This window comes from Momordica charantia, assembly GCF_013281855.1.
Source record: "Momordica charantia cultivar OHB3-1 chromosome 4 unlocalized genomic scaffold, Mcharantia_2.0 BLBB01000004.1, whole genome shotgun sequence".
Classification (NCBI taxonomy): Eukaryota; Viridiplantae; Streptophyta; class Magnoliopsida; order Cucurbitales; family Cucurbitaceae; genus Momordica; species Momordica charantia.
In genome coordinates this window covers 4520971-4531857 of record NW_028275162.1, presented here as the reverse complement: position 1 = coordinate 4531857, position 10887 = coordinate 4520971, and the positions used below count along the sequence as shown (strand labels likewise).

The 10887-nt window shown below is 31.1% G+C and overlaps 1 protein-coding gene across 1 annotated transcript; it reads left to right on the top strand.

The window, feature by feature from the left end:
* The first annotated feature begins 7069 nt into the window (after positions 1-7069).
* On the top strand, positions 7070-8695 carry LOC111007564 (calmodulin-binding protein (DUF1645)). Its single transcript, XM_022279969.2, has 2 exons — positions 7070-7719; positions 7810-8695. The coding sequence occupies exons 1-2, from the start codon at positions 7258-7260 to the stop codon at positions 8509-8511; spliced, it is 1164 nt and encodes a 387-aa protein (XP_022135661.1). The 5' UTR covers positions 7070-7257; the 3' UTR covers positions 8512-8695.
* Positions 8696-10887: the final 2192 nt, after the last annotated feature.

The following is a 10887-nucleotide window of genomic DNA, read 5'->3' as shown; positions in this document are numbered from 1 at the left end:
GAAACTTGTTTTGATTGTTCCCAAAATTTCTATACAATTGTATGTTCTAAAAAAAGGAGAAACAATAAATAAAATTAGTCGTAAAATGCTTAGATTTATTAAGAAAATTGGAAACGAGAAACAAGAAACGGGAACGTTACCAAGTCTTAATTTACTTACTCTTTTGATTAATTATTTATCATTCTAAATAAAATGTTATTTTTCTTTAAACAATGTTAGGTTAAAATAGTATTTTAAGCTGTAGTTCATTTTTGTCTCTATTTTCATAATGTTTATTTTGATTCTTCTACTTTCAATGGTCCTTGTGTAATTTTAGTCTATATACTCTAACAAAAGTGCCAATTTTGATTCTTATTTTCAAAATTTTAACATAAATTCTACACGTAACGAAAAATTCTTTAATATAACATTTCAACAAATATAATGATCAGTGTAGTGTTGTATTGAAATCATGATAGAAAAATGAACATTTTAAAAATAGAACTCCAAGAAACTTGTGAAAATAAAAGGAAAAACTTCAAAAAAAAACTAGGTCTAAGATCTCATTGAAAAAGTTTCTCAAACCCTAAATCTATCATATTTGAGATGACTCATTGTTGTATCATATTATCATAGTAGTACAAAAATTTACTCTTCAAGTCCCCAAAAAATAAATAAAAAAATAAAATTCAATATGGTAGGTGTTGGATGAAACTTTTCTACATGGCCCCATATTTTTTAGAATTTTCACAATTGACCCATTATTTAAGGGTTGTTGTGGATGCACATGCAACTGTTTTTAAACTTTGACATTCAAAAGAAAATATAAGACAAAAATCAAGGACACCTTTAATGAATCAATCAGCCACATGTTATAATTGAGTCATTTTTATATTTATAAATATTTTGAGTTCACATTGTTAATATATGTATTGATTTTGGTCCAAATGAATCAACATTTAGCTATTATATATATATAATAGAATTAAATAATTTTTGTGTTTAGTTTATTTTATTTTCTAAATTTTAAGAGATTTTATTTTAGTTATTAACGACAAATTAATGGAAAGGACTAAATTAGCTTTTCATATAAAAAAGGAAATTTTTTTTCATGTAAAGTTCAAAATTAAAATAAAATATATTCCTTTAAAGATTAAATAGAATATTCAATCGATTTTTTTTTAAAGTAGAATATTCACTCAAATGAAGTAAATACAAAAGTTATGACAATAGAATTTAAACTTATATGAGATATTTTGGTTGTAAAAGCTTCCATAAGTGTCATCATATTTTAAAGGAAAAACTATTATCAGAGTAGGTTTACTTAAAAAAAAAAAAAAGTAAAAATAAAATAAAGAGCAATTAAATTTGATTTTTTTTGAACTTTTATTAAATACTTATTAGTTGTTAGGGTGTTATACCAAGAGGTAGCCCCGCCCTCCTTTCTTTTTCAATCCATGGCTAATTTTTTCGATGAGATTCCTCGCAGGATCGAGTTCTCCACAGAGAATTATTCCATGTTTTTTTTTAGCGGTTTATTATTACTTTTTAAAGAAATTCTCAACTAAATTTTAATTCTTTGTCAGATCTCCCTTTCAATGGTTACATCTCCATCGATAATCTCCATTTAAAGGGAAAAATTCTTAAATTTTAAAAGACATTAAAAAAAAATCTTAAAATTTAAATTTCAAATTTCAAAATTATTAATATAACAAATCTCGAAAGGTACATAAGTAACTAACTTTTTGATATTACGTCAACATAATTATTATAAAATTAATAAAATATGACACATACTCATGTTTAACTATCACATTATACCAAGGTAGAGCAGGGTAAGCGTGTTCATGGGTTATGTTGATGTATTTTTTAGATCACACTGAATTATTCGGATTGTAAATTTATTCAATAAAAACAATTCTTCTTAAATAATGTACCTAACCAAATTCAATCATGAACTATTTGAGTTTGGTTGGTCGAGTTATTCAAATGATTCATTCAAAATAGTGTATAAGAAAAGTACATACTAATATCTTAAATATCTATTTACTTTTTTTCTATATATAATCAAAATACGTAAATTAATGTTTATTTAATAGGATGGAAAATTACACAAAAAACTGAAAATTACTTTTAAAATTTGTAGGAGAATACATAATCTATAATTTTTTTTTTGTGTAAAATTAATAAACTATGCAGAAGTATTAAATGAAATAAAATTAAAATAAATATATCCATATATACTTTTATGACAAGAAAAACAAATTATTCTAAAATTAATAATAAGTCCGGGTTTGTTTGTTTCAACCCAAATTTATTTTGAGTAAATATTTGAACCAGCTTAATCCTAAAATTTTCATTTATTTAAACTCAACCTAATCTAAACAACTTTACAATACACTTTAGATTGGATTGATTGAATTTTCCAACTGATCAAATTTTTTTAACACTCCTACCAATCACTACTATAAATTTTTGAGACCTATAAATTAAAGAAAATATTTTCCAAAATTTTAGAGAACGAAAAAGATGCATTAAAACAAAAGAAAATAAGAGAATTAAAAAAAAAAAAGTGGTAGAAATAAAAAATGAGTGGTAGTAGGAGAGGGAAATTGGTAGATGAGATCCGACACAAAAAAAGTGAGGCCAGCTTGGGCCGAAAATGTGGACTTTGGCCACCAACCAATCCCCCTCGTGTCATTGACTTTTATACACATTTCACCATTTTAATAAGTTTGGATTTATTAAATTTATAATCTAATTGTGTGAAATTTGTATTTAAATCATGTAATAAAAAAAGAGTCGTGATAATCTAAATTCACGTTGTTACTTAGCGGTGAAATTACCGTACTAGACTCACTCAAAAAAACGACGTAGGTCGAGCCATATAGGTCGGATCATCCGACCATCCAAACCAACTAAATTGAGTCGTTTGTCTAACTTAGATATCGACGGGTGTTGAGCTTAACACCATATATACCAATGTGTACAACTAATCCTTGCATGTACAGTGTTTGTTGGAATGTTCAACGTCGAAGCCCAAATTCAAATCTTACGTCAATAATCTACGAAAGTAAACCAAAATGATTGTATTTAAAAAAAAAGTTACAAATTAGACCCTATAGTTTGCAGTATTTACACGTCACACTATTTTGTCATATATGCTCTTTTACTGTAATGTTGTGTTTGTGCAACAGATAATACGTATCAATTCTTTAAGTTTTTTTTGTTCCATATTTATACTATCCAGAAAAACTCTCTTATTTTGATGTTTGATATTGATTCATTCGTATACCCATTTGTCTATAAATCTAGCACGAGACAGGAGCCGTTCTTTATTCACACTTCTTATATTACCTCAGTAGTCACACTTTTTGCCCCTCTTAGCCCCAAATGTCACGCATGAAAAGGAGAAAGTAATCATAAGAAATTAAATATTCTAAATTGCATGAATATGCATGTAGACCTTATTCTAACTTTTTCTTTTTGTTTGTTTGTATTTTTGTTTTCAAATAAATGCATCACTTTTTTATGGCATGGAATCCCCAACTTTGCCTTCTTTTCATCATTACACACCTTAATTAATTTCATCATGCTCCTCTTCTTCGTTCTTATGAAATTATACATATATGGATTCTTTGGTAATGTTTTTTTGTTTGGAGATGTTTAAAAAATCTTAATTAAGTTTGTAAAACTTGAATTCATTTACCATTGCTTTCTTTGTTTTATAACATACTTTGTGTAAAAATATTTTCGGAATTCTAGCCAAATTTTATAACCTAAAAAGAAAAAAGGTCTTCGAACTTTCTTTCCATGTTCTTTCCGAAATTTAGATAAAAGTTAAAAAAACTATTTACAAAATCCTAAGGGATTGTTTGTTTTTTGGGAATGTAGATCATCTTTTGATGCTGGAATCTCATATACCTTGAATTTCATATAACCACGTTTGTTTTGTAGGAAAATTTATAAGGATATCTGGGAAAGTATTTATTTGTGGGAATATTGTAAATTTAATATTATTTGAATTATATAAAAATTTTACTTTCATTTATTTAATATTATATTTTTATGTCAATTTTAGTTTATGTTTGGTGACTATTGGAAGAGTAAAATAAATGAAAGATTGCACCCTAGATTTGAGTTAAAAATAAATAAAGATATTATACATTGACTCATGTTTATTTTACATTTAAATGTAGTATATAAATAAAATTGTATTTAGACATTTATCAATAAATTAGTGCATATATTTATTTTTAAAATAAAATAAGTGAGAAATAAATATTATTGATGAAAAAATATTATAGAACAAAAATGACGAGGAACAAAATTGTCAAAAAAAGATGCCCTCACGGGAATCTTAAAAATCCATGTTACATTATGGCATCTAAAATTGCTCAGATGCCTTCCGTATAAGCATTCTAGAATGTTCGGATATCCAACATTCCTATCAAACAAACACGAAAATTTGGATGCCCATCTCATGGAAATCTCATATGCCCTAAAAATTTTCTTAAAGAGTTTCTATTCAGTAAAAGATAAATCACACTTTTCAAACTATCTTTATTTTTACTCAGATTTTTTTTAAGAGGAAGAATTTGGGTACAAGTCTTTATCATATCTCACAATCAAAACCATATACCAATAATAAGAAACAAAATTTAAGAGGAAAAGAAAGGACCCTTTGTGAAAGAAAGTATTGATTGTCTTCTATTTTTCAAGCATAAAGCCAAAAGGTAAAAGCATATAAATATTTAAGTAAAGAATTGGATTTTAAGCAGCTGCTTTAATTTCTCCAATAAAAAATGAAAAAAAAAATTATATGAAGTAAAAAATGAAGGTCCAAAAGTAAGAAAATGTGGTGCTGGCATGCAGTTAAAAGTAAGCAATGAGTTTGGAGCTCTGCCTTTTCACTTTACAACCACTCCCATGATGAATGATGATAGGTGTTAGATTTTTAAATACTATTTTAACCGACGTACTTTCGATATTGGTTTATTTTGATCTTTTATAATACTCTAGAAACGTTTATTTTGATCTATGTACTTTCAATTTTAGTTCATTTTAATTATTGTACTCTTAAAATGTCTGTTTTAGTCTTTGTACTTCAAAAAAGGTACAATTTTGATCCTTTCATTGTCATTTTTATCTAATTTCTTGCCATCACAGTTTTGGTATAACACTTTCATTCAATCTCTTGAAAGGTAGCCATAAAGTGCATTATAACATTTCTATAGTATATAAAAATTTTGTTAAAATTTTGCAAAAATAGGTCAAAATGGTCGTTTTTTTAAGAGTACAGAGACTAAAATGAAGATTTAAAAGTTAAAAAATTAAAATGAACAAAAGCTAGACTCAAGTGGACATTTTTAAAGTTTAGAGAACAAAATAAAACATAAGTCAACAGACAAGGACAATATTCAACCTTAAAAAATGGTTGGAGATGAGTTAGAATTAGGGCTGAAAATTTTGAATCAGAAATGTTCTCCCTAATTTTACAAATGGGATAGTAATAATTTATTTTCTTTTTTTGAAATTTTATCCAATATTTGAAAAGTAGAATAAGGTGTTTGGAAATGATGGCCATGACTTTTAAAAACATTTTTCAAATAAGTTACAAAATAAATTTTTAGTAAACAAAATTAGTTAAAAAAAATTAAAATTAGAAACAAATTAATTTTGAAGTCACCATGCTAATAGTTCCAAACATTTCTTTTCTCTTTAATATATATTGGGCTTTTAATTAATTAAAGAAGACTTTTGTTGACCAAGTAATGTATCTTATTACTTTATCTTCAATTCAATAAATAAAATATAATTAGGGTTAAAATATTGTTTTGATCCTTAAAATTTATTCTTTATCTATTTTTTCCATAAAATTTAAAAGGTCCTATTTTAGTTCCAAATTTTAATAATATTATTATTTTTTGAGATAACAATAATTGTCATTGAAATCTTTGATTATATATATATATCACCACTGATTTCTGATGAGTGCTTTAACCCAGGAGCAAATGAGCATGTAATCAGAAAAAATCAATATTTGTGTGCGGTGTCCTGCATAATATAGTCTGACGCTCGAGTTATTGATCAGAGTAGAAAAATTACTAAAAGTAAATACCTTTAGAGTTTCAGTAACAAATTTTCATCTACCTGGCAAAGGTGTAGTCCTTCCTTTTTAGCATGGATGGCCGATCAGGAAGGACAATGGTTAAGGTGGCAGACGTGTGCCGAGTTGTACCAGGCCATGACGGTGGAGTGTACGCTCCCGACAATCAATGGGTGGCGCCTCGACTTGTAGGCCCTCGACTTGCAGTTTGTGAGTGTCAGGTTGCAGTGCTTTGAGTCCTTGCGGTACAACAAAAGGTAGCGATGCACTCACCTTCCTGCATAACGTACAGTGTGTAATCGTCTATGGTCCCACACCTTGCTCTTGTCCCCGCAAAAGTGTCCTACTCGAATTTACCCTCAACATGGCAATTACAAATGTGAATTCTAAAAATTTTGTAGTAAGATTTTCTTAATTTCCTTTTATCTCTTTTTCAATTTTGATGGTGTAAGATATGTCTGTAAAAGAATATCATATTTCAAAAATAAAAATTAAATTTAGAACTTATAAGAATATAATTTTTAATACTATTAAAATTAGGAGATTGTTACCGAACATAACTCGACAGTTAGGTTCTACTTTACTCATTTCTTTAAAGTTGGAGGTTCGATTTCACATCCCTCATTTATTGTACTCACAAAACTAAGAAGTCGTTTATGATTGAATTACCAAATTTACACCACTAGAATAAATTTGATGTTAAGTCAGCATCGAATCATCCATTTTAGGATGAGTGTCCTTGGGTCTCAACCCTAATATGGTTAAAGTATTAATAATTTTTCGTATTGGTCGAAAATTTGAAACTTTTACGCCTTACCTCACAATCACAATATACTATAAACTAATATATATATATATATATATATTATTTTAACATATAATAAAAAATATATATTTTTCCCATATCAATTATTTTTATCCCTAAAATTTTAATTAATCCAAAATTTGGAGGCACATTTTGAAAAGTGGTCATGGATTTGTTATGAGGCGGCTCTTTCTCTCTCCTCAGTCAATTTTCTTCCACTCTCTCTCTCCTTCCTCTCTCCTTCCTCTGTTCTTCGTCTTCTCCCTCCTTCCGCCATTATAAAATCCTTCTCCTCTCCGCCATTCTCGAGCTAGCCCAACCACTTCCGTAAGCAGAGCCCGCCGGAGATTCAACGCCGGTCACAATGGAAGTGGCGGTTCCGGTGCCTCCCGTCGACTTCAACTTCGACAGCGCCTGCTCTTCCCCTTACATGACCGCTCCGTCCAGCCCTCGGCGGTTCGGCAACTTCTTCTTCAGCAGCGCCCCGACCTCTCCCACACGCGCCGCTGCATTCTACTACGAGTTCAACGGCTACGGCGAGGATGATGTGGGGAGGAGTTCTTCGGCGTCGGAAATCCCCTTTCTGTGGGAGGAGAAGCCAGGGTTTGCGAAATCGAGAGTCGGCGGCGGTGATGATGGTGAAAGCAGTGTTGCCGATGAGGATTTCGAATTTGATTTCAGTGGACAGTTGGAGAGGAATTCGTTGTCGGCGGAGGAGCTCTTCGATTGCGGCAAAATTAGGGCTCTGAAGCCACCGCCGTGCCATCGAGTCACCGATTCGGTCTCCTCCAATGCGTCGTCTCCGAGATCGTCAAAGATTTCGCAGGTAAACAGAAATTCATCGCTGAATCAAAAAGAAAACTCTGCTTCTAATCTCGTAGTTTTTCGATTTTACTGAACGCCTAAATTTCGACAGGGAAAGAGAATGGTCCAAGAAGCTCTCTCTCCACGCCATCACCGACGGAGAGATACCGATCCATTCGAAGAAGCTTTCAAGGCATCGACACGGAAAGCCGGCGGAATAAACCGCGCCGACACCGACGCCGACGCCGACGCCGACGCCAATCGAAATCGAGGCAGAGAAAGAACGACGAGCACCGCCTCGTCGCGGTCGTCTTCCTCCATAAGACGAACCGGAAGCCGATCGCTATCTCCTCTCCGAGTGTCGGACATCATCCTCGATTCCGGTCAAGAAATTGCTCAAAAATCGGCGGTTTCTTCGGCCATAAGCAACCAGAAAGACTCAATCTCATCATCATCGTCATCATCGGCCTCATTCCTGTCTGCATTTTCGTTCTCGAAAGGGCAGAGGAGATGGAAAATCAGAGACATGCTGCTGTTCCGGAGCGCATCGGAAGGGCGGGCGACGGAGAAGAAGGCGGCGGTGGAGGAGATGAAGAATTCGAGCTTCCGGTCGATTGAGTCGGTATCGAGTTCGAGGAGGAGAGGGGCGATTTCGGCTCACGAATTGCACTACAAAACGAACAGAGCAGTTTCAGAGGAGCTGAGGAAGAAGACGAGCTTGCCCTACAAGCATGGCCTCTTGGGCTGCCTCGGATTCAACTCCACTGTTCATCACACTTTCTCAAGAGGCCTTGGCTCTCTCACACGAGCATGAATTTTTTTTTCTTTTTTCAATTTTAGATAATTTATTTGATTCAATGTTTTCTTTGAAAAATATATAAGATTAGAATCTAATTTGTATATCTGTTTTCGAGCATAAACTCAATTGTCTATGATGTTAAAAGATATTAGCACTATAATTCACTTCGAATAAAATATATACTGAGTTTGAATCTTTACTTCTAAATCGTTAAGACATTAGCATCAAATTAATTATCTAAATTTATTTAAGAAATTATTTAATTTTGGACACAAAATTAAAAATGAATATTTTGGTCTATGTTGGAGAAGTTTTCACACAAATTTTATACACAATGAAAATTCTTTATATACAAATTTATGTCTACATTTCAAGAAATTTAATAAATGAAGTGTCATAGTTTTTGAAGATATAGGAATTAAAATGAATCAAACTTAAAAATATAGAAACTAAAATAAAAGTATAGAGACCAATCAACCAAAATCGAAAGTAGGACAAAAATAATATTTAAATCTACCGAAATTTATCATTTTGGATGATCATAAGTTGGTTAATTAGGATGTATCATAATAGATGTTGGGAGTTAAAGCATGATCCACATGGGCTGAGATATATGGTTCACGAGGTATGCAGCTCCTAGGTCGGTATGCCCATTTAGGCCGATGGTTTACCCCAAACTCATTAGGAACAAATTCTAACGTCGAAGAGTACGACCATCAGTGAAAAGTAGGTCACCGACCCAAGAACAGTTGAATAATTTGATTCGATGGACAATTATCCATCCAACTTCTATAAATACACTTTTACTTTACTCAATCAGGTATGAAAATCTGTTGATCTGTCCCGTTCTTATTCAAAACTAACTTGAATGTTGGAGTGTTTTACCTATTTTTGCAAGTTTTCAAGCTCATCCTCCCACAACTCGCTAGGACTCCGAACACGTTGCTATGCGATGCATGGAGATTTCGACATCAAAAATAGAGATTGGACCGACCTTGGATGCCCACTTATTAGTATAAAATATTAAAAGGGTTGATTTTTAAGAAATAAATAAATTTATTGATCCACGATTATTGATGATGAAATTAGGGAGGGCGCCAGTAGTTGGCAACTGATCGCTGTTGAAAGTGAAATTACCAAGGCTTTACATAACCTCAATTTTCATTTAAAAAAAAAGGGAAATTATCCCTATCCAAAAAATTAGTATTTTTCAATCTAAACTCGTTATAAAATTTGACTAAAATTTAAAATCATTTTTCAAATGGCGAAAAACTAAACAAAGAAATTATTGACAAACAAGTTTAATTTTAAAAAATTAGAAATTTAAGAAGAAAGAAATTAAAAATATTTGGTAGGGTTAGGTTTCTTTTTAAAAAATTTCCATTATTAGGGTTAGGGTTAGGGATTTTAATTTGTTACAATGTATAGGAAATGGGACATAGGGCATTGAAGCCACAAGTCTGTAGGGACCATATAGGGAAGAAAAAATAGCACCCAAAAATTCAAAAACGTTAAAATTCTACAAAGTAGGTACAAATAATCCCAATGGCTTAGATATTGTAATTAATGTGGGGAAATTGGTATTAATTACATCCCACAAGTGATCTTAATTAATAATCTATGGCCCAACAAAATGGGAAACTTTAGACCCTTTTATTTATTTATTTATTTTGCATTTACAAACCTTTTCCATCATTTGTATTTATTTACCCACCTCATCATTCTCTCCCCCTATCAAGAAAGTTTATTATTGAGAAAATAAATGAAGATGACCAATTTCAAAGACCATAGAGCCCACTAGCCATAGCTGAACAGTAGAATTTTAATTCTCTCGATGAATTTAGGTGGTTTGACATTTGAATTTTTTTTACCCACGTCTGGTTGACATAGTTGTGCCACCGTCTTTATTATTCTAAGTCAAACACGCTTAACTTTGAAGTTTTTATGTTTGAGTTACCGAAAAAAAATGTACACTTTCTTAATTATGCTTCCATGATCTCAAGATCTCTTTCATTTGGATGTGGTATCGATTCATCCATGTACCCTTCTTCTCAACTTTGACATCACAAGGTTGGAGCGATTTCAAATTATATCTTAACTTTTTTTTTTTTTTGGCAATTTGTCATGGTTTTCACCACTTATCTAGATTCATTAGTTCAATTTTATGAAATAAGGCTTTGATATCGGGTAAAAAATGATTTTTTTTCCTAATAATTTATTTAACAATTGTCCAAATATTCAACCTTTTGACCTTAATATTTGTTAAAAGGAAATTTCACTTCATACAATTCCCTATTTGGTTGTTTTTATTTATTTGTCAATGCAAGAGAGAAGTAAAAATGCTAAAAATCATCCCATAATAAAAAATAAAATAAAAATAAAGGTGGAAAT

Coding starts and splice junctions, on each gene's coding strand:
- LOC111007564 (XM_022279969.2), top strand. CDS start 7,258: ATGGAAGTGGCGGTTCCGGTGCCTCCCGTCGACTTCAACTTCGACAGC. Junction 7,720..7,809: donor GATCGTCAAAGATTTCGCAG/GTAAACAGAAAT, acceptor AAATTTCGACAG/GGAAAGAGAATGGTCCAAGA.